At 52.5% G+C, this 24,538-nt stretch overlaps 8 protein-coding genes across 8 annotated transcripts; 2 read left to right on the top strand and 6 right to left on the bottom strand.

Annotated features, from left to right (window-relative positions):
• Window positions 1–109: 109 nt before the first annotated feature.
• Window positions 110–989, top strand: N7533_008725 (uncharacterized protein; the record flags this gene model as incomplete). The annotated part of the gene is made up of 3 exons (XM_057105375.1): window positions 110–151; window positions 213–231; window positions 304–989. The coding sequence occupies 3 exons, from the start codon at window positions 110–112 to the stop codon at window positions 987–989; spliced, it is 747 nt and encodes a 248-aa protein (XP_056956824.1).
• A 60-nt stretch (window positions 990–1,049) lies between these two features.
• N7533_008726 (uncharacterized protein) lies at window positions 1,050–2,108 on the bottom strand (the record flags this gene model as incomplete). The annotated part of the gene is made up of 2 exons (XM_057105376.1): window positions 1,050–1,472; window positions 1,836–2,108. Coding segments are annotated over 2 exons (696 nt in total), but the record flags the coding sequence as incomplete, so codon positions are not given.
• Window positions 2,109–2,759: 651 nt separating this feature from the next.
• On the bottom strand, window positions 2,760–3,496 carry N7533_008727 (p24 family protein; the record flags this gene model as incomplete). Its single annotated transcript, XM_057105377.1, has 2 exons — window positions 2,760–3,160; window positions 3,295–3,496. 2 exons carry the CDS (start codon window positions 3,494–3,496, stop codon window positions 2,760–2,762), a joined length of 603 nt encoding a protein of 200 aa, XP_056956826.1.
• A 1,098-nt stretch (window positions 3,497–4,594) lies between these two features.
• Window positions 4,595–11,602, bottom strand: N7533_008728 (putative myosin class II heavy chain (MHC); the record flags this gene model as incomplete). Its single annotated transcript, XM_057105378.1, has 3 exons — window positions 4,595–7,505; window positions 7,555–11,296; window positions 11,599–11,602. 3 exons carry the CDS (start codon window positions 11,600–11,602, stop codon window positions 4,595–4,597), a joined length of 6,657 nt encoding a protein of 2,218 aa, XP_056956827.1.
• A 1,056-nt stretch (window positions 11,603–12,658) lies between these two features.
• On the bottom strand, window positions 12,659–13,761 carry bgt1 (1,3-beta-glucanosyltransferase Bgt1; the record flags this gene model as incomplete). Its single annotated transcript, XM_057105379.1, has 3 exons — window positions 12,659–12,894; window positions 12,968–13,431; window positions 13,505–13,761. The coding sequence occupies 3 exons, from the start codon at window positions 13,759–13,761 to the stop codon at window positions 12,659–12,661; spliced, it is 957 nt and encodes a 318-aa protein (XP_056956828.1).
• Window positions 13,762–14,935: 1,174 nt separating this feature from the next.
• Window positions 14,936–15,262, bottom strand: N7533_008730 (uncharacterized protein; the record flags this gene model as incomplete). Its single annotated transcript, XM_057105380.1, has 1 exon — window positions 14,936–15,262. One exon carries the CDS (start codon window positions 15,260–15,262, stop codon window positions 14,936–14,938), a length of 327 nt encoding a protein of 108 aa, XP_056956829.1.
• An 807-nt stretch (window positions 15,263–16,069) lies between these two features.
• On the bottom strand, window positions 16,070–17,706 carry N7533_008731 (putative RNA export mediator Gle1; the record flags this gene model as incomplete). Its single annotated transcript, XM_057105381.1, has 2 exons — window positions 16,070–16,828; window positions 16,897–17,706. 2 exons carry the CDS (start codon window positions 17,704–17,706, stop codon window positions 16,070–16,072), a joined length of 1,569 nt encoding a protein of 522 aa, XP_056956830.1.
• A 2,304-nt stretch (window positions 17,707–20,010) lies between these two features.
• Window positions 20,011–24,320, top strand: ssdA (mRNA-binding translational repressor SSD1; the record flags this gene model as incomplete). The annotated part of the gene is made up of 5 exons (XM_057105382.1): window positions 20,011–20,110; window positions 20,175–20,558; window positions 20,620–23,159; window positions 23,222–24,225; window positions 24,281–24,320. 5 exons carry the CDS (start codon window positions 20,011–20,013, stop codon window positions 24,318–24,320), a joined length of 4,068 nt encoding a protein of 1,355 aa, XP_056956831.1.
• Window positions 24,321–24,538: the final 218 nt, after the last annotated feature.

Here is a 24,538-nt window from a genome sequence, read left to right on the forward strand (position 1 = left end):
GTGCATATTTGCTTTTCTTTTTTAGTACTCCGTATCCTGGTTCCTTATTACTTAGGCTGTCTGCCTGGGGGGGCCCTTGGGAGCATTGAACCTCATTCATATCGCCACCATGAAATTTCTCTGCTTACTGGGGGCCTACTGCAGTGCAAAGGTATGTTGTTATTGCCAGTTTAGTTCTGCCCCCTGACTAACGGCTCCTTCCATGCAATTAGGGATTCAAAGCGCAACTCGGTAAGCTGCGTGAAGCAAGAAGCCAGTCAAAGATGCAGGCATACTAATGCGAGTATCCATTTGTATATGCAGGCCCATTCATCACTTCACTTCAGGACAATGGAGAAGCCAAGTTCTTCTTTGTTCAGGGCGAGATAGAAGTGCATCCACCAGAGGAACATGCGGCGTTCTTCGGGCCCCCGCCATATTATTCATTCTGTCAAGCCACGAGGGGAAATCTAGGCAAATTCAATATGAGCGACTTTCCCAAGCGCGAGTCGGCAGAGGTATCGATGAGAGAAGCCATCGAGCTCGCAGATAATCCGATATATCTTAATATCTCAAGCGTCCTGGATCGCTTAATCAAGATCGTTGATGCGGAGGGTGACATCGATGCCGTCATCGGATACTCGGAAGGCGGCCAGATAGCTGCATCCCTGCTGATTGAGGAAGAGCGAAGGCGAAAAGAATATGGAAGAGAGCCTCGTTTGAAATTGGGCATTCTGTTCAGTGGCTGGCCTCCACTCGACCCAATCAAGGGCCACATCATGGTCGGAGACGAGGATGCGGATGAGTATGAGATAACCGTTCCAACATGCCATGTCATCGGGGCTCAAGACCCGTTCCTGGACGGATCGATGGTTCTATACAACATGTGTGACCCCGATACCTCGGAGATCTATGATCACGGCGGAGGCCATATGATCCCTCGCGTGAAGAAGACGGTCGATGATCTGGCGAGTTTTGTCCGGGAACAAATGGACGCAATTGTTGCTTGATCAATCCTGTACATAGTACATCTCTGGTACTTACTTCTCTTGTCCATCTCATTCAAGCTTTCATCTCACATTCCTTCCAAAAGAGGCCTCGTTTCGCCCCCCCTCGTCCAACCCTTCTTCCCCTTCCCCCTCCTCTCCAGACCGTAACACCCTCTCACCCCCACGCCCAAACATAAACCCTACAAACGAAGCAAGTAACCCAATATTCAAATTCCCCCGATCATTCACTCGCTCATAATCAGATTCCTTCCATCGCCGTCGTACCGACCTCACCAAGTAAAACCCAAAAACCCCCATCCCAACCAACACCACCATCCCCACCACTGTCCCCACAACAGACAGAAACGTCAACGTACTAACATTACAACCAAACGGCAATGCCCTGAGCTCCCACCGCTCCTTAGAGCCGAGCGGGCAGATCTCTGCATTGCTGATGGGGGCTATGATCGGTAAGCGTGCGGGATTAGGCACGCAGGCTGAGGACTAGGTTCGATACGAGGTTAGTTAGCGATGGGTTAAAAGTAACGGTAGCCAGAGTAGAGTACACCGTTCAGTACTCGGTACAGAGTGGATGCAGTATCATCAGGCAGAGAGGAGTACAAGCCCAATCCCAGCAAAGCGACGTTTCCCGGAATGGGGCGTGAGAATGCAAGGGAGAGAAAAAAAAAAGGCGAAACGTTATATCGGAGAATGCGAAGCGAAGGAGAGAAAAACAGAACAACTTGAACCTTGATGAACCAGGGGGTACATCGCATGGTCACGGTCCAAATGGCCATTCACAGGTAAGATCATATGATAGTGTAGAATTAAACATAAGCAGTAAAGGTTCGGGTTGGTGTCACATACTGTTGCGCACCAACTGCAGGCGACATCGCCGGCCAGGCAGTACGAGCACGACTGGCGGCGCCAGCAGGTGAAGAAGAGCGGATCGCTTGTGTCGAGGGTCAGGGTATCTAGGGATGAAAATGGAAATGGAGATAGGTCGGATTCGGATTCGGATTTGGAGTGGTTCCTGTGTTCAAGTTCGAGGGCCATGTCGGCTCGATCTTCATGTAAGGCACCACTTTGCGATCGGAGGTGTCCTCCAAGGAGGGTGAAACGGAGGTTGGGTGGTTGTTCCTGGGAGGTTCCAATATATAAGCTCCTTACGTGCAGGTTGTTGCTGCAGCGATGCGGATGAAAGGAGGAACAGGGCAAAAGTACGAGAGGAGTGGAAGTGGAAGTGTGATGCTGGGCGGAGGGGACTTCCTTGGGGAGAGAATGACTACCACAACTCATTCGCAGAGCGGTTTTCAGAGCCCAATCTGATAGTACATCATAAGATCAGAAATTATGAGGAAGTTCTCTAACTGGCTGTCCTTGACCGTTCAGGGCTTAGTCATGCGCCTCTTTCTGTACGGGGCATTTCTCGGCTTTGTATACATTTCCATCTACAGTTATGACTGGTGGTATAGGTATATTAGAACTATCAGATGTTTGCATGGCACCATGACAATAAAAAAAAAAGGTAGTAATCATGAGAAATGGTTGGAACACATGGTCACATTTCCAATATCCACATGCAGACCGTCATCGCTCAGCAACGCATTTCATTTCTTTTCGACAAAGGGTCAAGGGGTAAGTAAAAAGGGCGGGAAAAGGTCCCAAATGCGAAAGATCAGACAACACGCTTGACCTAGATCGACACAATCGGATTAGTATACAAGTCCACTGCGCAGCATCGCGCTGCATATCTGCTTTGCAGTGCAGTGCAGTGCAGTGCAGTCCAGTTCAACTCACCTCGAAAAAGCGCTTCAACCACCACACCTGGAAGATACCCTCTCCAATGACAACAAACAGCTGGAACAAACTCCACCACTTAACACGGCCATTGGTGCTCTCGGCCGTATTCCGGTGCACGCGCTCGCGAACAACAATGTACCCCTGCTCATCGCGGACCTGAGCCATGTTATCGGACAGTTTGCGGACCTCGGCCTCGAGGGGATCTTGCGACATCTCCGCCTCGGGCACGTAGACGATGCCGTGGACGTTGAAGGAGACCTCCTTGGAGTTGGAGGTCCAGCCCTCGTTGCTGAAGCAGTAGTTGTATTTGCCGTCGGTCTGGGCAGTGAAGGAGTAGTCCTCGTTGGAAATGGCTTGCTTGTAGTATTGGCGGTTGCGGGAGGGGGGTCCTCAACCTAGAGAGAGCGGTTAGCAGGAAGTCAATAATAATAGTTTCGTCAATGTATCCTCTGTTCTTGAACTTGAAATTGACTCGGACACCCCCCGACCCGACCAGGGGAAGGGAACACCCGGAGTAAAAGACGTACCCAGAAATCAATCTCCAGATTCCCACTTCCTCCAAATTCACGGTCTCCGACCTGGAACGTAACGGTCATGAGATCATCCTTGTGTAGTGCTTCGTGGAAGCATTCGCGCGAGTGAGCCTTGAGTTGGATGGTGTGTGCGGTCGCGACGGAGAAGAAGCCCAGCGCCGAGACGAGGAGGGAGGCGGCGGAGAAGCGCATTGTGAATGTGAGTGAGTGAACGGGTACCCGTGCTAGGTAGTAGCCCTGGAGGAATGATTCTCGCGACGAGGTGTTGGGGTGGACGAGTGTTGATGTCTTGGAACCTTGGAAGTTGGCTCGGCCTGCGGAAGGTGGAAGGTGTCAAGTCGGAGGACGCTCGGACCACTTTCGTAAACAGGCGGTGTTTCTACCTACCAGTAGTAGTTATGGAAATATCATTGTAAATTTTAGTGCTTGGGTGGTTTGATTTTGCAATTGAGAGAATAAAATCGAAAGGGAGATACTACTAGTACCTAGGGAGCCCCTGAGCCTTGGAGTTTAAGCTGTTCAAGTTCAACGAGGGGACCTGCAGTGGTGGATATATACACGCACCAGGTTGATAGTACTCCAGCCCTGGAGGGCAAGTAATGTTACCTAGGTAGGTATGCATCATTACCTAGGTACCTATCACCTAGGTAGGTACTACATTCCAACGTACTAGTAGCAAAGAAGATAACAGAAACCTTGGAAATAGCCCGAAGTGAAATAGTACTAGTACCTATCATATATACAACTTGAAGCCTCGCCAACCTCCAGTAATTACACGAGTACTACTACTAGTACCAAAATAAAGAGCGAACGTATTGATTAATATGTAATTTGAAGATAAAAATAGGACATGAAAATAGGTAGAAATATACATAGGCCGGGGTGTTGAAAAAAGCAATGTAATGTAATGTATAGCATAAACAGAAAGTCAACAAGACAGAAACAGGGATGGTATCAAATCAAATCAAATCCGAAAGGACATCACAAATCACAGATCTGAGTGAGAAAGAAGAAGGAAAGAGAAAGAAGGATATGTAATGGAACGAATGGAGGGTGGCCCTGATTTTGTTTTTGCAGGTCGAGTGAGTGGAGTATGTGTGTGTGTGAGAGAGTGAGAGAGGTGGAAAGGTAAAGGGTGAAGTGTGAAGAAAACGCTGGAAAAAAGAAACGAAGCAGACATCAACTAGATAGGCATGATTTTCAACAGTCTATTAGAAAAGGAAAGGGAAAAAGGGAGGATGTAAGTTGAGTGAGCCGGAAGGTAAGGAAAACATATCAGATCAGATCAGATCAGATCCCAGCCTGAGCCCGAATCTCATTTTCAACCTCAGTCTCCGTCTCCTCGCCTTCATCCTCATCCTCATATTCACCCATGCCCAAGACCTCAGCATCACCCTCATCCTCACCAAGACCCCCGATTTCAGCCAACGCATCCGCATCAGACGTAATCCGCGGCCCAAACGGTCCATCCTTGGGCGAATCAGAAACAACCCCATCAACCGTACTCTCAACATCATCCGCAAAGCTGCCCTCCTCGTAATTCCCCGGCTCAGCGTCATGATCATAGCTCGAGCGACGGAGCAAAAGGGGTGTCTTGGGCAATTCAACGACCGGAGCCTGGACCTCCTGACGCGTCGACCCACGGCGCGGCGTAGAATTGAGTCCCCTCAACGGCCGGGTCTCAAAGGTAGACGGAGATGGAGCAGCTCGACCCGGTCTCCCAGCCGCAGACCCATGCGGCGCATGCGCAGAGCGCGCATGCGAACTAGGCGGCGTCAAAAGCCCGGAGAGGAATCCGCCTGCATTGCTAGATTTAGACGGCGTATTCTCAGCCGAGCCATTCGCCGCGTCGCGGGATTTGCGCCAATTGCCCCAAGCCGCGGCCGCAGCGAGGGGCAAGGCGGCGCGGGGTGAGGCGGCGATGTCTGAGATTGAGGGGAGGGAGAGAGGCGAGGAGTGGCCTCCTGTTAGTGCGCGTTCGCGCTCTTGCTGTTGCATTTGCAGGTTGGCTTTTAGGCGGATTGCGGCGTCGCGGACGGCGTGTTGGTTGAAGTTTGGCTGGGAGACTGTCTTAATTATGTCTGTTAGGTCGTCGATGCGGACGCCGAGGAGTTCGCGGAGCCAGGTTATCTCTGTGTCCTTTTCCTTGATCTTGTTGGGTGCGTCTTTGTCGACAGAGGCGACTTCTGCTTCGAGTTCTTCGATGCGGGTCTCGCGTTGTTGGAGCTGGTCTTGTAGGACGAAGATCGATTCTCGGAGGGCCTGCGGGGAGATGCGTTCTGGCTCGTTGGAGCCTTGGTTGAAGGTCATGGAGGGCGAGTGTGCGTGCCTTGGGGCTGGTGCTGTTGGGATCGGGGTTGGTGCTTTGCCTTTGGCGGCGGCTGCGGCATGGCGAGCGGCGGACTGGGCGATTTCGACCTTCTCTTCGAGATGTTGGACACGCTCTTGCAGATGCTTGTTCTTTTCGTTGGCGAGAGCGAGGCGGTCTGTATTATGGGCCTCGCCGCGAGCACGATCTTCAGAGGAGTTGTGCAGAGCACGGGCGTGGCGTTCGCGGAGATCGTTGAGAACACGCTCGTGGGTCTTGCGCTGGTCGTCAAGTGCAAGTTCCCGGGACTCCTTGGCAGCAGCTAGAGAAGTCAACCTGACCTCGTTGGCTTCTTCCAAGAGCATCTCGTAGCGCTCGCGGGAGGTATCAGCATCCATGTTGACACCGTCTAGCTGGGTCTGAAGACGAATGACCTGGGCCTCAAGTTCAGCTCGGACAATGTTGACTTGGCTATTGGAAGCTTCGATATCAGCCTCCATGGCAGTACGCGTGCGCTGGATTTCCACACGGCTACTTTCACGAGCTTCATTGAACTCGCGCTCGAAGCGAGCAGCCTTAATCTGCAAGTCGTGGTTTTCAGCGCGCAGAGCTGCGACGGTCTCCTCAAGCTTGAGTTTCTCGTGTTGTGATTGCTCGTGGATAAACTTGATCTTTGCAGATTCCCTCTCTTGCTTAGCAAGATCGATAACCTCCTGCTCAAGCTGTTGACGCAGCTTAAGTTCCCGAGCGTGCGATGCACGAAGCTCATTGTATTTGGCAAGTTGCTCTTCCTCCTTTCTGCGGAAGTTGGCCTGCTCAGTCGTAACATCGGATGTAACGGTGACCATATCATGCTGGAGACGATCAAACTTCTCAGTAATGTTCTGGCGAGCAACCATGCTGTCCTCGATGCGAGTTCTCAAGTGATCAACAGTCTCATGGAGAGACTTGTTCTCATCCTTAGTGGTCTCAAGCTGACGGCGGAAGTGGTCGCTAGAAACACGGTACTCGTCCAGAGTTCCCTCGAGAGCAATGTTCTTAGAAGAAAGCTCAGCAATCGTGACCTTGAGAGTCTCACTCTCTTCGCTGAGAGACTCGGTGCGGAACTGCATCTTCTCCAAGTGAGGAATCTTCTCCTCCTTGAATTGCAGGAACCGGGTCTCAGCATCCTCGGCGGCAGCGCTGTGTTGAGCAGCATCCTCTTCAGCAACCTTGAGAAGACGCTGGAGCTCAAGAACAGAGTCCGACGCCTCGCGACGAGCTCTGTACTCAGCCTCGGCGCGTTCATCAGCGAGACGCAGCATGCTCTTCAGCCCGTCGATTTGCATCATCAAACTGTCGGCACCAATCTCTTCGGCCTCGGACAGACGAGGGGTCTGCTGGGCAAGCTGTCTGGCAAGAGTTTCCTCGAGGATCTCCCGCATGTCACCGACGGGATCTTGAGCAAGCTTCTTGATAGTCAAAGCTTGCAGCTCGGCGATGCTCTCCTTCAGAAGTGCTATTTCACTGTGGCTGGAGTGTTGGAAATTGCGGTGGGGCAGCTCATGAGTGAGCAGGGCCTCTGTGACAACACTCTTCAGCATCTCCAGCTTACGATCACGCATGTGGTGAGGCGAACGGTCACGGACAGTGACTTCGCGCTCTTCCTCGTCATCTTCATCGTCGGCATCGCTGTGTTCCACATCGCCGGAGACGCTGCGAATTGCTCTTCGGCTAGCAGATCCAGAGGCGATGGTAGCCACGGAAGTTTGAATAACAGCCAGAGCACGCTCCATGGGACTAAGACGATCATCGAGTGTGGAACCAACAATGTCGTTAATGCGGCGGTCGAAGAAGCGGTTGCGGTTGAAGAACTTCTCATCCTCACCAGAGGAGATCATGTCATCCCAATCACTGACATGGTCGTTCTCGGTGATGAGATGGCGAACCGGGGACTGGAGACGAGAGACAATGCTCTTCGGGGGGAGAGAAGGTGAAGTTGCTCTGGTCGTCGCCATCCGAATGGATATTGGGAATATCGAGCTTATGTGTCTTTGGACCACCGCCAGGGCTGGGGCTAGGAGCTTCGGTTCGGCCCTCTGCAGGACCGAACTGGCGTTCCTTTGTGGGGGCGGAGTCCGAAATCAGCTGGCGTGGCATGGGAGTGGTCTGTCGCATGATACCGACGTCAGAGTCGTCATTGAGTTGATCCATGACAGCGTTCAGCTCATCGTCGTCGAGAGATTCATCGCCAGAATCGGAGTGGAATCCCTTGTGCATTTGACGGGCAGGTGTCTTCTCTGGCTCGGGGACTGCTTGTTGAGCCTTTGGTGGGCTGGCAGTAGCGAAGCGAGAAGCCATAAGACCACCACTTGACTTCGTCTTCTCAACGGACTTGGGCTGCTCTGGCTGGGGTTCGGGCTCTGCAAAGCTGGAAGGCTTGACAGTCGTAGGGAAGAAATTGGGAACAGCTGGCTTGAACTCGAAAGGCTTGGCCGTTGCCGACAACGTGGTGCTCTTCACGGAGCTCTTAGAATCGGAAGGACCGTGCTGGGAAGCCTTGAAGTCAACCTGAAGACCATCTGCAGAGCGCTTGCGCTGGGGTTGCTTAACATTCTTCTCGTTCTCCTCGGCGTGTTCAGCCTGGATCGGAGATGCAGTGTGGGATCTGGCAGCTGCACCTTCGGTCTTGTAATCGAACAAAGTCCAGGTCTCAGCTTCGCTGTTGGGTGTGCCCCGGCGTTCAATAGTTTTCTCGTCCGGCGAAGCGTTCTCCTTGCCCTCAGCAACCGGATGAAGCATAGTCGACGCTTGAGCGTTACCAGTCTCACCCAAGGGGTGAGTGGAAATGCTATAGCGAGCTTCACCATCAGCATGGCCGATTCCGCGACGAGCACGCTTATGACGATCAGTAGGAACTGGTCGATCACCGTCCTTATCAGTGGCCTGGTCTTCGTCGGCGTTCACAGCTTCAGATTCATCGGGTCGGACAATTGGAATCGCCTTAGACTCCTTTGAAGGTTTCGAGATCTCATTGAGGTCGATGTCGCCGAAGATCTTTGTCCGATTGGCACCTGGATGCTCCGAGCTAGCGTTGGAGGTGATACTAGCACCGGGATTGAAAACAGGAGCGTCGACGTTGAAAGATGCCGCGGAGAATTTAAATGCACTTGGCTTGGGAGCCGGGTTGTGCTCGATATGATCGCCCATCATGCCATTGGGAGCAAAAGGGGCAGCAGGAGGAGCAGCAAAGCCAAAGCCTTGATTCATACCACCAAACTGGAAAGCGCTGTTGACAAATGGCGCGGGCTGGGATCCAAAGGATGCGGTTGGGTCGAATTCCTTGGCCTCCATGTTAAGAGACGAATTTGAAAGCTTAGATTGATGGCCAAATGACTCGTGGCTTGGCTTGGAATCATGCCACGCGCCGTGATCTGGCAGAACTCCGCGGGTATGGGGCGTTCCAGCAAGGCTGGGGTTGGTGTCGATGTCGGAGCCTTCATGGTGGTTGTTGCCCTGGCCGAATTGCTCATGGTAGAATTGGTGTGGCTGTTGGGAGAATGAGTGCTGGTCATGCATCTGATGTTGCTCATGCTCCGGCATACCCCAGTGAGACTTGAGCATGTTGGCATTGAGTGCATGGTGAGCAGCATCGTGGTCATTCTCCTCCAATTGATGATCAACAGATTGGTCCATGTGATAATTATTGTGGCTCATCTGCTCCAGTCCTCTTTGTAGAGTTTCGCTCAGGTTATGGCCATGACCACGGGGAGTGGGGTGTGCGATCTCAACATTTGATGCATGGAAGTGGTCTGGAGCATTGACGGGGGTTTGAGGAGTCTGGTATGGGAGTCCTTGTTCATGACCCATATTCGCGAACTGCTCATCAAACTCATTCTTTCCTTCAAATCCACCACCATGGAAACCGCCCTGGTCGTTAAATGGCGACACGGGTGACATGATCGAGTTGAAGTTGTGGAGCGCTCCAGGGACACCAGATCCGCTAGCTTGGCGGAGGTTGATCAAGCTTTGAGGGGTCATGGTACCTTGTGCAGGGGGCGTGGGCTGGAATTGGAAGGGGAATCCAGGCATCATATTCTGGTCCATACCCATGTATGGGGTCTGGACGCTGAATTGCGAAGCTGGTGATGCCAGGGAGCCAATGCCACCACTCGTAGTTGCAGTAGACTGGCCAAAGTGCGGGGAGAATGGATGAATGCCACCGAGAGGGTTGCTCGCTGCCGAAGCGGTTGGAATAGGTGGCGATGCGAGGCCGGGGAATGGCGTTTGAGAAGCATTGATTGATGGTGAAATAGAGGGCTGGGGCTCGGGCTGACCAAAGTCAACACCCAGAGCTCGTAGCTTTGCCTCTTGAAGCTCATTCACATAGTCATCCCACACGGCCTTGTCAGGGAATTGGATATGAGCCTTTTGGCCCCTAGTTTCTTCCCACAACTCAGCTGGGTCCGGGAACAAGGCGCGGCTGAGACCACCAAGCACAGCGGGTTGAGATTCATCGACCGAATCACCAACGGTGAAACCGCGGGTGTCGTATCCATCCTCCTCCCACTTCTTCATCCGAGCTTCGACATCGGCGGGGGTCAAAAGGTGGATACCGGATTGCTCTGTACCACGTCTATCATCCGCAGGCAGCTCAATGATACATGCTTTCCCGCGCCAATTAAGCTTCTTTCTTCTCCTGGGAGTCTGAGCCGCCGATCGATTCACGGCTTCAGGTTTTAACTCCTCTAAAATGCCAGTCTTTGTATTCTCCTCTACCTCCACGCTACTTGACGGAGGAGGCGGCAGGGGCTTCTCTGTCGGCGATTCGGCATCAAATATCACCTCGCCGGGAGGATGAGATTCCTTGGTATCCGACATGATGTTTTTAGACGGTTCTTTATCGTATGCAAAACCCCAAAAATCTTCCTGGCGCAAAGTGTCGGTGCGCTTGTGCACGGTTTTCTTCCCTTTGGTACGAGCAGCAGCTCTTCGACCCACGAAATCGGATAGGGTCGGTGTTTTCAGGAGGTCGTTATCACGCGTATTATCCTCCAGACCAAGCCAGTCGTCCGAAAGGTCGTCGGCAAGGTGATTCTTCGCGGTGAAAAACGAGGGCGCCTCGCTTCCAGAGTCGTCGCTCAACCAGTTGCTGCGCTCGGTTCTCGGCTGACCGGAGAGATACTGATTAATCCAATCTTGGGTGAAATCCCGGATCGATTTGCCTCCTCCTTCTTCCGCTGGATCGTCAAGATCGGCTGAATTGACTGCGACGCTTGTTCGGCGAAGCTCTGGGATTGCGACCGAAGGGGCGGGCGAGCTAGCCTCGGATCCGTGGTCGATACCGGCGAATTGGCTCAGAGTCAGAGAAAGGCGACGTGTACTGGGTGCGGCATACGGAGACCCCCAGGCCGTGGTATAGTAGACACTGCTTTCGGCTCTGGTGTTCTCGGGAGAGGCAGTCAAAGATTCCACGGGCCGGCGACTTGTCGAGAAGAACGGCAAAGGCGGGGGATCGAGAGTGATACTCGGGGAAAATTGCTGGGAGGGAGAGCCAATATCCGATGGGCTCGATTCCCTTGAGGAGGGGGAAGACAAGAACAGCTCCGGGGCGCGGCGTGAATTGTCACGCAGGTTGCGCGCGTCCTTGAGATGGAAGGACGGGGAAGACGCCGAAGAGGCGGCAGAGACGGAGGGATCTAGATCTGATAAACCATGAGAAGTGGGATGGTTAGCATTCCATGACGAATTTAGAAGTTCTCCCTTTTTTTCTTTTTTTCTGGAAGTGGAGGAGGGGTTTCAAGGAATGGAATGAAAGGGAGAATCGCGTGGCGGCGCGGGTCCATGACTCGGGGTAATGGACTGAGCAGCAGCGGATACCCCCTGGAATCGGAAATGGAGATGGCAATAGCAATAGCAATAGCAGACAAGTTGAATACACACCTTCCGTGTCGACTCCTGCAGCAAGCACTTGCTTGCCGCTCCGGTTATTGTCCAGAATGTTGACGCATGGAACGGGCAGCGAAGAACAGACAACCCGTGATTGGCGGTGGGAAGAATCGCGTCACCGAAAAGGAGGGATGTGGTAGATTGAGAAATGCAAATTGGCAAGCAAATTGCAGTCACCAGATCACAGGAACACAGAGAAATAAATCACGGCAAGACCTGAAGCATGGAGTGGAAAGGGGAAAAAAAAGAGGTGTGGCTATTATGTCACGTCACGTTGAACTGGGGAAGTACCAACACGCTAGTTAACTGGTGAACTAAGTCACTCTACTTCCGAGGTAGCCCCTTTTCCGTATTCACAGAAGTATCAGTACATATGGAGCATTCTACTTCTTCATTTCATTTAGTTCCCCATTAGTCTTTCGCGTTAGTCGTAAGGTGGGCCCTTACCTGGAAGGGATATTCACTGTTCAACGTTCAACAGTACTGTATGGAGTACTCTTCTCGACTCTTCTTTGTTCTACTCTACTCTACTCTTCTCGGCTCTGCTCTACTACAGTACCCACTCCCTTGCAGCAGCAATGCCATCACAGTGCATCACATCACACAGTTTCAGTGGAATGGTAAACAAGCAAGCGCGGTTCGTGGGGGATTTGGGGGGATTCAGGGGTTGCCGAACCACGGTTCTCTATGACTAAGCATACCATAGGTATACCATAGTATACTATAGTATAGCATAGCATCGTATACATATAACTAGTCAGTATACTGTAGACCGAGTATCTAGATTAGTACATTTCTATAATAATACAAAATACTCTCACTCTGCAGATGCTGGGTGATCTCCTGCACCCGCCCACATATTACCTCACATTCACATGGGACACGTCAGGTCAGGCCAACGTGACACACTGGCACTACACTATGTACACAACCTACACCGCAAGCTGCCCAAGATCACCAAATTAATATTTCCATTCAATCCAATTTGATCAGACCCCATCTATCTATACGGGATCCACAAAACTGAAGAACATACAAAACCAAAAAAAATACAACGAAGAAAATGTCCACAGCTGTATCTGCATCATATCTACCACTCAACACCGCGAATCACTTCCCTATTTCGGGCAAGTGGTGTCGAACTTCTTCACACGCTTATCGGTGAAAAGACCCCAGTGCTTCTCATCCTGAGCCTTACCGTTGTCACCAACGCTATCAGGCTTCCAGGACTCATCAAAGGCCTCAAAGTAGAACAGATCCACGTTCCACGCCAGCATACCGCAGATACCGTGCTTCCAGAAAGTCTTCGCATTATCGGTGCCGGCAATGGCAGCCTCATAGTCGGAACCACCATCTAGAAACGAGTCAGTCAGTCACAATTCATCATTTGAAAATAAAATATCACATGCCCAGGCCAGGGTACATACCGGTAGGCCAACCCGTCTCGCCAGTAATAACGCGAATCTTGTCAGCATTATCGCCAGCAACCTTCTGGATGTGCTTCATAGCACCGGACATATCGTCGAAGTAAGTCTGATACGCCTTGTCGGCGGCGGTACCCTGCCAGTACGCAAAGGCATTGGCAAGCACATAGGTGACCATAGGGTTATCATCGGTGTTGGTAGTGAACAGGTCGTCGGCAGTACCGTCAGCGAACTTGTTCCAGGAGTCCGCCGTTCCGACAGTGGTGCTGGGGAACGCCTTGCCCACGGTGCTGATGTACTTGTGGAGCTGGGGGCCGGTCAAATCGCCGCGGTACAGGGTCTCGGAGCCGACGGTGATGGCCTCGACCTGGTCCTCGTAGCCGGGGACGTATTTCTTCAGGGCGGCAAAGTCCTTGACGAAGGAGGGGTCGTTGGTGCTGGTGTCGGTTTTCTTCTGGGCGCCGACCCTGAGTGAGAAGGGCGTTAGTTTCTGAATCGGGTCTTACGTGACGGAGGGTGAATTGATGCGGGGAGACGTACCAGATACCCAGGACAACCTTGAAGTTCTTGGCCTTGGCGGCAGGGAGGATCTCTTTGGGAGTGTCGCACTCGCTGCCGGAGTAGGTGCGGACCAGGGAGGTCAGGTCCTTCAGGGCCTCAAAGTCCTTCTCGTAATCCTCGGTGGTCTTGCAGTCTCCGCTGGGCAGCTTGTCGCCGAGGGAGAATCCGAGGGTACCTCTGGCTGTGACGGCCGGGGCCGCGGCCAGCATGAAAGGAAGAATGCTAGAAACGCGCATGGTGGGTTCGTGGAGGCTCGAACCTAGAGAAAGTGTGGGGGAGGGGAAGGAATTGATCAAAAGAATGTGGGAATGGGTTTACAAAGGAATGTAGAAGGGTGGGAAGGGTGCGAATGGAGAAGAGAGAACGTCAGATCAGATGTGGAGGAGGGAGTTACAGCAACAGGCTACCAGTGCCATTGCCTCTGCCCAAGGGTCGTACTCCGTGAAAGTCCCCTGTTTGTGGGGCTCAGGGGTTGCCCAATAGGAGTCCATTTCGATGAAACATTCAAGGGTCTGGACTCCACTCCTTTGAACTGTGGCTGAGTACGAGTACTCCTACACCTTTTGTTTGTTATGGTTTCTGGATTCGAGACTGGATGCAGACTGGATGCACATGAACTGCAGATCTTTCTACACAAATCTGGGTATAGATAATTAGGCACTCGCCCTGAACACCTGCATTGACCGAGTTTGGCGGTCAGATCTCCCTGACTCAGACGCAGTAAGGGATCCATCTGCCCAATGGATCAGTACTCCGTAGCAGTAATTACTAATTTAGATCCAAATAACAATACAAACATCCGAAGACTCTCCCAAGGGTTATTTTCAAGGTATATCATCACGTAGTATTCAAGTTGTGGGGTTTGTGCCAAAATTAGGCTTTCCATTCGTACCATGGTATGCCCGATCTATACCAAGATTTTAGCACAAGATCAATAAAGCATCAACTTCAAGTTAAATGTATCTTCCTACTTTCCACTAAAACAGTCCTTGAAAAACTTCTTGGTTTTGATCATCTAGATTCGGGTACTTTCTCAAAAGACGCAAGTCCCTCCAGAATCCCTTGGCATCCTCATACGCATCTCCATGCACACTAAACCGCCGCTGGAGTAGTCTCTTCCACTCAGCATCATCCTCAGTCCACTCCCAAGAAGCGGAGACATATTAATTCTACAAGGGATAATACGCAGCGAATTCCCAGTCCAGTATCCCAGCCAAGACCCCATCTTTAACCACAATATTCCCCAGGTTGAGATCGCAATGGGTAAGAACATAAGCCTCACTCATCGGCATCCGTCTCTTCAACTCTTCCAATGCTTGCCGAGGAAATGTTTATCCAGGCAGATCGTGAAGGGAAAGACATATCGCGTCCCAGAGCTGAGTATCAGAACAGAAAGGCCCATGAGGATCTCTATGCGAGAAAAGTAAACCAGGATAGCAAGGGCCCTGATCGACATTCTGCATAGACTCCAATGTAATTAGACTCCGATGTAATTTGACGCAGTTGCTCGCGTACACCAACAACCTGGTCCGCGATAGTGACCTTCTCAAACTCCGATAATAAAGGCCAAGCCTGCTCGAGCGTTTGTCCTTGGATGCGTTCCTGGAGCACAAAGTAGCGGCCGTTACTATCGACCCAGTCACGCAGGACCTTTGGGGCCGGGATGTCCGGGTAGTTTGTGAGGTGTCGGAGGGGTTTTACTTCGCTTTTAGGGCCCTCGTCTGGTCGTTCTTTCATTATTACGTCCGAGCCGATGGATCATACGCCTCGTCTGCTTGCGCCGTAGAATAGTTTCACGTGGCTTGTGTAGAAGCATTCGTCTTGTTGAGTGGTTGTCCATCCGCATGCAATACAGGGGTTGTCGGGTGATGAGGTAGTCATTGCGAATGATTTAATTCAAGTTCTAAGCCTATGGGGCTGAAGGTGTGATTGTCAGAGTCGTGGCGAGGGGATGGTGTTTCGTTTGTATACTATTCACCGCTTCTCGACACCGTGACCAGCATCAACCGTCCAAATCGGGACGAGACGAGCTACTTGCATAAGTCAAGGTACCTACCATTTAGTTAGAATCCATTGGTTATCGTATTATTTCATGAATGGTTCGTTTAGTCAATTGCAGTACCAGTGGTTTGATATAACGAAGGCATGAACTTGGACTCCTTCATTACTCTACACCCCACGCCTAGAGAGGGATGTATAAGCAATGTATAAGCACCTGCACTTTGGAGTTTCTTTCTCAAGAATCAAATATGATTCAAACACATAGTTGAATGGATAATTGCCTATCATCGCTAAAATAACCCAGACATGGAGCCTTGACCCTAGGCAAGGCCCACCCTCCGATTCAATCCCAATGTATATGCCTATCGAGATAGAAAGACATTCCAATAATTCACAAAATGCAATCGTAAGCATCACATCAAGACAGCAGCTCCCATCATCACAGATGCAAAAGTCCCACCAAAGACGCCAATAAATACCAAAAACACCACCCTAGGAAATCCAAACTCCATCCTTTACTGCACATGCCAAAAAAGGGGGAACTTAAAAGATAATATACCGCTCGTCCCGGTATATATCACGGAGAATCTTCAACTGGGTCACCGACATCGAGTCCGGCAAAGAACCGGGTAGATCGATAATAGCCCGATGAAGAATGTACACACCGAACTGGCCCCAGAAACCGATGATGCGATCGCCCGAGTTGAACAGCATTGATTTGATAAGCATGACCTGGGTATCTGTGATCTCGGCCGTAGGAATGGATAGCAGTTTCTGGATAGAGGACCAGAAAATGGTATTCGGGAACGGATTCTGACGCTGCGCTTTGCCAAAGTTGCGCAGCGTGATGGCGGCAAAGCCGCCGCCTAGGGCGGTCATTCGGTCCAGATGTTGCTGTTCGCCGATGTGTTTGCCTAATTCTCTTCGCCAGCCTAGCGCGTCTCGGCCAGCTTCGGTGTTGGGGTTGCCGTTGAAGCCCCACAGGGCTGGGCAGACGAAGCGGATCTTTGCCCAGAGGATGTCGGACATGTGGATTCCGTTGTACATGAAGTTTGGCATTGAGAAGATCTGGGCGGCGATGATGCCGATGGGTTCGGCGTGGGCGGGGTGGAGGGATGCTTCGGCGATGAGGCCGGAGATGAGCTTTTTGGAGAGGATGTGGAGGCCGTAGATTAGGAGGGCGGGGACTGGTTGTTCTGTCTGGGCGATGTTTTCGGGTGGGAATGCGAGGAATTGTCGGACGTCGACTGTGGGTTCGGGGACGGTGAGAGCTTGTTCGAGCTCGATGCGAATGTCTTGAGTCTGGTGGGTCGAATCGAGTTAGCACCTCATACAAGTAGTGCTAGAGAGAGAGACAGTGGGTTTCTTACCTGTTTCTTGTTCGTGCCCTTTCCATCACGGAGTTGACCAACACATTTAGTAATGTTTCGACGCATTGTACCGGCGCTCTTCTTGAACGCGGGGTTCTGCTTGCCATAGTCCTCGAGCAGCCACTTGCGGAACTTCTTCAGATCTTGGTGCAGCTGGAGATATCGCTCATGCACCTTAACCTCTTCGGGCGTGACTATGCTAGCACCGAGTTTCTTCTTCTGCTGAGCTTCTTGCTGAGCCTGCGCCTCGCGCTCGGATTCCTCCTTGGCTTTCTGGGCATCTTCAGCTTCCTTGCGCTTCGCAGCTTCTATGCGCTCGCGTTCTTGGCGTTCTTGAAGTGCTTTCTCTTCGGCCGCAGCTTTGCGGGCCTTCTCAGCCTCTTCCGCAGCCTTTTTCTCAGCGGCTAATTGAGCTTGTCGTTGAGCTTCGGCCCGGGCGGCCTCTTCCTGTTGTCGGCGAAGTTTCTCCGCCCTTTCACGCTCAATGCGCTCCTGTTCCTTGCGAGCGAGTTCTTCTTTTCGTCGGCGCTCGTCTTCTTCGGCGCGGATGTATTCTTGTAGGGTCTCTTCGGCTTCCTGGCGGACTTGCTCGTGGTAGGCGGCGGCTTCGTCGAGGGCAGCTGTGTGGACGGCCTCACGTTCGCGGTCGACTCGGTCGAGATTTTCGTAGTAGGAGTTTAATTCGTATTCTTTGACTTTCTTCAGGTCTTCGTTGAAAAGTCTCACGTTCTCGAATTCGCGGGCTAGTTCGAGGACGAGTTGTTTGGATGGACTGTCCAGAGGCGGGACGTGGATCTTTGGTCGCGTCATGATAGTAGGGGGTCTTGAACTCGGAGAGGATTTGAGAGGTGGTGAGGAAGAGTCGCTGGAGCGGAGTCTTCAGCCTCAAGGGCGGGTGCGGAGAGAGGAGTTGATACACGCGGCGAAGAGGAGATGGGACGAATTCGAATCGCAGGGGAAGTGGCCGAGAGGGGTGCGAGCTAACTTGACAGGGGACGTTTATTCAAGGAGAGAACAAAGACACGCAGGACATGGTCAATTGTTTGTGGAATGGTGGTGATTGTGGGTGTGGTCGAGAAGTTCGGGAGTTGTCGCAGCTGTCGAGGTTTCGAGTCAATTTGCCCAGCCACGTGGGTGAAGGAGCGACAAGTAGCCAGATGGATTACCAATGATGGTAGCAAAAGGAGAGAATGGAATGTCGCCAAAGGAATAAGGACAGGAGGGAAGCTATGAGAAAGAGGATAGCATAAAGTGAAGCATAGCCAAGGTCAATAGTGAATGGTAAATTGATAGACCCAAAATAAAATACATGAGTCAGCAAGACCCACCGTCAAGTTTGGTTCTTCCCTCGCATCATTGTGATTGTGAGCATCATCCACTTTTCAATGAGCTATAGCTATAGATAGCTAGAGCTAGCTCTGCCTGGCCACTTCTGAATGTTAAATATACCCCATTTACCACAGATTCTAGCTGTGTAGGGCTACTGTTCACTGTTCTTGACCCAGTAAAGCTCGTATCGACTGATCTTGTTGCAGCCACTCGGACCATTCCCTTAGCGCGAGCCTGTTGCTCCAGCTTAAATGGCCCTAACGCCGCAGACTTATTAACCCATTGTTCTTCATTAGCTGGACCTCATAATTAAGAGGGTAGAATAGCTGTTCCACAGAGTAGAAGTAGACTCTCTGACTTTGCGCTCTTCGGGACGGACATCCTCGATGCTGCATTGGGATAATGATGAGGTGGGCAATGGAGATCATCCACCGCATCCGCCATGGGGGAGTGTTTGGAGAGTGTATGAACATGTAATGACAGAAATAAAGTGGTGTGGAAGTTCCAGCTGAGTACGTGTAATGACAATACCAATTCCATACATACGTATCCCCCACACCCGCTTTGTATGGATCCCATCATCACCTTTTGTCTTCTCCTTTCCCCCTCCTCGACTCCCCTTCTCTTCTTCCCATCTCTCTCTCTCTACTCTCTCTCTCCCCCCCATCGTTCCTTCAGTTCGATTCGGTTGATGCTTTCATCCTCCGTCCCATCCCTCTTAACAGCTCTTGTTGTCATTCTCTTCGGGGAACTGCAACCCTTTCGACCCGTTTGCTAGAAATCCCGGCATTCCTCGCCGACCAGAGCTCTCCAAGCTTCTTGTTTCGCCCTCTCGAGGCTCAACCCCGCCGGCTCTCGCCATTGAGTGCCCATTTTGCTTTCATCCCACACCTTTTTGTGCCCCGGTGTCGTCGCTGTGCGTTCCTCTGCACTGTAACGTCATCCGCCGCCTCGGTCCCTCTCAGCTCCTAATCTTGAATCGAGCGAGTCTCGTTCCTTTCATTCGGTTCGAAGGACTTCCCCGTTCCTGGTGCCTTGAGCGTGCAATTGACTTGAACTGTCCGTTAGGATCTCGACACTCTGACCGCCGACTTCCTTTTCACCGCTTCACTGGCCTCTGGCAAATTTAATCCCACGTTGGATCTAAGCGCAGACGTCATTTTGGAATGCTAGGACCCCGAGCTTGTCATTAGTTTCTCTTACAGGTAAGGGCTTTCCTTTTTCGGTGTTTTGCTCTTCATGCAGTCCCCATCCACCGATCTCCAAATGAACAACTGGCTTGCGTGATGCTCTCGTTGGCTGCCCATCGCCCCTCCCTGTTCAACCCCCCTCCCCATTCCCACACCCCCAAACAATCACTTCCACTCCTTTGAACTTGTTTGCTTGTTCGAACTGTTGCCCCGCCGTGGAATTCGATCATCGTAACTGCCAACTTCATACACCTTCCCTACCTGGTGCCTTCTGTTGTTGATTCTACCATTCACTCTACTCCACCACTGGGCCCATTCATCCCTCTCCCGCCTTTGCCATCTCCATTTGTTTTCATCTCGGAATCTCTCTTTCGCCGTAACTGACCCACTCGTTTCTCTTTACCACTACAGTTCTTCACCATCCTTGTGTTGAAACTTCGTATTCGAACATACTCAACCCCTCTGCGATCGGTTTGCGATCCAAATAACTCGGTTCGATTGCCTTTGGAGGCAACGCCAGTCACTCCTGAACTCGGATCCCCTCCGACACTTCGCATTTTACACACTTCAATAATCGCCGTCTTCATCCAGGATCATGGATCAACAAGGCGGCCAGTCCGGGGTGCCAGGCCCCGCTGGGCGCAAGCTCCATATTGCTCACCGGAGAAGTCCCTCTGAGCTGACTCCTTTGATGAGTATGTCCTCCACCCCCTGACTGAGAGTTGTGATTCATCTCAACTAATAACTTTGGGTTTTCAGTGGAACAATTGGCCATTCAACAACAGATCGAGCTGCTTCAGCAGCAGCAGCAGCAAATTGCAGCTACACACCAACAATACGTAAACATGGGACTGTTGCAGCCTCAACAGCTGGGCCAGGTTAACGCTTTCCAACAGGGTGGCAACATGGGAGGTGTGAACCCCCAGGTCAACGCCTTCCAATTTCCGCAGCAGCAGCAACAGGGACAGCAACTGAATGTTCCCATGAACCAGTCCGCCCAACACTCGCATCGCCGTAACCAATCCGCCCTTCCGGGTCTCGCTATGGGCCCACCTCCTGCTCCATCTTCTGGAGCTTCTGGTTATGCCGAATTTAATCAGCAAGGACAGAACCAGAAGCCCGAAAACAGCGGCCACGGCCGCGGTCGCGGAGGCCCCCCCTGGCGGTGGCCACCAACGTCGTCACTCCCTGGCTTTGCCTGAAGCTAAGAAGGCGGCCGAGCTTGCTCAGCAGAAGAGAACTGCTTCGGGCTTCCAGTTCCCAGCTCCTTCCCCCGGTGGAGCCACATCAGAGAACCAGGCTACATCAGATGATAAGCCTGGCTCCAGCACCTCCCCAGCACCCCAAGGTCTTGGTATGCAGCGCGCCGGAAACATGCGAGCCGGCGGTCATGGCCGGAGCCAGTCGATGGCTATCGGTGGCAACCGAGGCTCCATTTCAGGCCGTGGTGCAGGTGGATTCCAATTCCCAGCACCCAGCGATGCCGGTTCCGCTGATAACCAACGCCGAGGCAGTCAGCCTGGTGGCCACGCTCGTTCGGGATCTCGTAACTTTGATGGCAACTGGCGCCAGCCCAACAACCAGAACCAGGGTCAAGACCAGCAGAAGTCATTTGGCCAGCAGCAGCAGCAGCAGCAGCAGCAGCAAGGTGGTTTCCAGCCTGGTCACCGCTCCCGGGGCTCCGTGAACCAGTCGATGGGATCCATCGGCCAGTTCCAATACCCCGGCCAGCCCCAGCTTATCCAGTTGCCACAAGGAATGGTGATGGCACCACCAATGTTTGCCGGCAACCAGCAACTGAACCCGATCCAGCTTGCTCAGCTGCAGGCTATCCAGCAGCAGCAGCAGAACGGTCAGGGCCTGGGCGGTCTTCAGGCCAGCCAGCACGCACCTCCTCAGCTGTCTGTTCAGCAACAGCAGCAACAGCAGCAGCAACAGCGCAAGACGCTTTTCACTCCTTATCTGCCGCAGGCCAACCTGCCCGCACTCATTAGCAATGGCCAGCTTGTCGCTGGTGTTCTCCGTGTTAACAAGAAGAACCGTTCAGACGCCTACGTGACTAGTACAGACTTGGATGCCGACATTTTCATTTGTGGCAGCAAGGACCGCAACCGCGCTCTGGAGGGTGACTTTGTCGCCATTGAGCTTCTGGACGTTGATGAGGTCTGGTCTCAAAAGAAGGAGAAGGAAGAAAAGAAGAAGCGTAAGGATATCACCGACGCTCGTTCCGGCAGCAATGCTGGAAATGACAAGCTTGGTCGATCTGACTCCAACAACGAGAAGCAAGAGATTGGTCCGGATGGAAGCATCCGTCGTCGTGGCAGTCTGCGCCAGCGTCCTACTCAGAAGAAGAATGACGATGTTGAAGTCGAGGGACAGAGTCTTCTCCTTGTTGAGGAAGACGAGATCAGCGATGAGCAAAAGCCTCTCTATGCCGGCCATGTTGTTGCAGTCGTTGAGCGTATTGCTGGTCAAATGTTCTCTGGAACTCTGGGCCTCCTGCGTCCTAGCAGCCAGGCTACTAAGGAGAAGCAAGAAGCTGAGCGACAGGCCAGAGATGGGGCCCACGGTCGCCACCAGGACCGCCACCAAGACAAGCCCAAGATTGTCTGGTTCAAGCCCACCGACAAGCGTGTGCCCTTGATCGCCATTCCCACCGAGCAGGCTCCCCGTGACTTCGTGGAGAAGCACCAAGACTACGCCAATCGCATCTTTGTTGCCTCTATCAAGCGTTGGCCCATCACATCTCTGCACCCCTTCGGTACTCTCGTGGAGCAGCTCGGAGAGATGGGCGACCTACGGGTTGAAACCGACGCCCTACTCCGTGACAACAACTTTGGCTCCGACGACTTCTCTGATGCCGTCATTAAGAGCATTGGCTGGGAAGATTGGACTGTTGCCAACGAGGGTGAAGCCCTGGCCTCCCGTCGTGATTTCCGTGAAGAGACCACCTTCACCATCGACCCGGAGAACACCAAGTCTCTCGAAGATGCCTTCCACGTCAAGAAGCTTGCCGATGGCAAGGTCGAAATTGGTGTCCACGTTTCTGACATCGCCCACTTCGTCAAGGGTAACTCTCTTGTTGACCGCGAGGCCAAGAAGCGAGGCACCGCAGTGTACCTGGTGGACCGCGTTATGAACATGCTCCCGCCCCGTGTCTCCAATGAGCTTTGCTCTCTTGTTCCTGGCGAGGATCGCCTGACAGTCAGTGTGGTCTTCCACGCCAACCCTGACACCGGCGCCATTGATGACGATGTCTGGATCGGCAAGGGTATTGTCAAGAGCGCAGGCCGTTTCAGCTACGAGGCTGCCAATTCGATCATCACTGGCCAGTCCAGCGTGACTGGCACTGATGTCTCTACCGAGAACGTCCGACTCCTGAGCGCCGTTGCGAACAAGTTCCGTGATGCTCGTTTCGGAAACCGTGTCGCAGACATTCCTCCTTTGCGTCTGATCCAGCAGCTTGACGATGAGAACGTGCCTGTTGAATTTAACATTTTCGACTCCAGCCCGGCCCATGAACTGGTCGAGGAGCTCAGTCGCCAAGCCAACCACTTTGTCGCACGCAAGCTGGCCAACGCCATGCCCGACAAGGCCTTCCTGCGCCGCCAACCATCCCCCAACTCTCGCCGCCTCACCTTATTTGTTGAGAGAATGAACCGCCTCGGATACAACTTTGACTCCTCCAGCAGTGGAAGCCTGCAGAGTGCTCTGTGCAATGTCTCTGATGTGGATCTCCGCAAGGTATGTAGATGGAGCGCTACCAGATCCAGGTCTGCGAGAATTTACTGACAATCCTCTTTCAGGGAATGGAAACACTCCTTACCAAGGCCATGCAACGTGCCAAGTACTTCGTCGGATCCGGTCCTGTCGATGAGCAGCGTCAGCACTACACCTTCAACGTGCCAGTTTACACTCACTTCACCAACCCATCTCGCCGCTACGCCGATCTCCTCGTGCACCGTCAGCTTGAGGCTGTCCTGTCCGAGGGCGCCATCGAGTTCACTGATGACATCGAGTCACTGAACAAGACCGCCGATCTGTGCAACAACAAGAAGGACTCGGCTCACAACGCGCAGGAGCAGAGCGTTCACATCGAGGCTTGCCGCAACATGGACAAGAAGGTTCGTGAGATCGGTGGCGACCTTATCACCGAGGGTATTGTTCTTTGCGTCTACGAGTCTGCCTTTGACGTTCTGATCCCTGAGTATGGCTTTGAGAAGCGTGTCCACTGTGACCAGTTGCCTCTCAAGAAGGCCGAGTTCCGCAAGGAGTCGCGTGTGCTCGAACTCTACTGGGAGAAGGGTGTTCCTTCTTCTGCTTATATTCCCGAGGATGAGCGCCCCAAGCCTGGTAACTCTCGCGCTGCTCAAGCGGCTGCTGCTGCTCGTGAGGCCGAGGCTGCCAAGGAGCGTGCCCGTGAGCGCGACGAGGCCATGCGTAAGCAGACGGAGACTGGTACCATGTCTGCGGACGATGTTGACGCTCTCTTCGATGACGATGACGAGGATGTCGACGAGGTGACCGAACAAGTTGCTGGTGTCTCTCTGAACTCGGCTGACCGGTCGACCCAGAGCATGCCGCCGTCGCCGACTCGCAATGGCCACCACCAGCAGGGACCCCACCGCACCCGCTCCGATCCTAAGATTGCTTCGAGCACTAGCGATGCTCCTGAAAACAAACTCACCAACAAGGAGAAATACCTCAAGCATTTCAAGCTGAGAGAGGAGGACGGAGAGTTCATCCAGGACGTCACTGAGATGACTCGCGTTCCCATCATCCTGAAGACTGACCTGAGCAAGAGCCCACCGTAAGCTACCCCCACCACGATATCCCAGACAGATCCTCACTGACCATTCCTCTAGATGCCTCACTGTTCGGTCTGTCAACCCTTACGCCCTGTAGGGATAGTCTCATAGATGGTTTATCCTCTCCTTGGGACATATTATTGCATGCGTATCCTGCAGATTCTCTGGGCCGTCGTCAGATTCCTGTACTTTTGCAGACCGATTTGACTGACCATACCCACGAACATAATCCTCACCCCTAGGCGCGGATCGAACATATCATTATCGAAGACTTCATTGTCTCTTGGTACCCCCCTCCGCTATTTTTTTCATCGA

The sequence above is a fragment of the Penicillium manginii genome (assembly GCF_028828005.1).
Source record: "Penicillium manginii strain IBT 31320 chromosome Unknown utg000006l:1.0-4164085.0:1.0-4166146.0, whole genome shotgun sequence".
Lineage (NCBI taxonomy): Eukaryota > Fungi > Ascomycota > Eurotiomycetes > Eurotiales > Aspergillaceae > Penicillium > Penicillium manginii.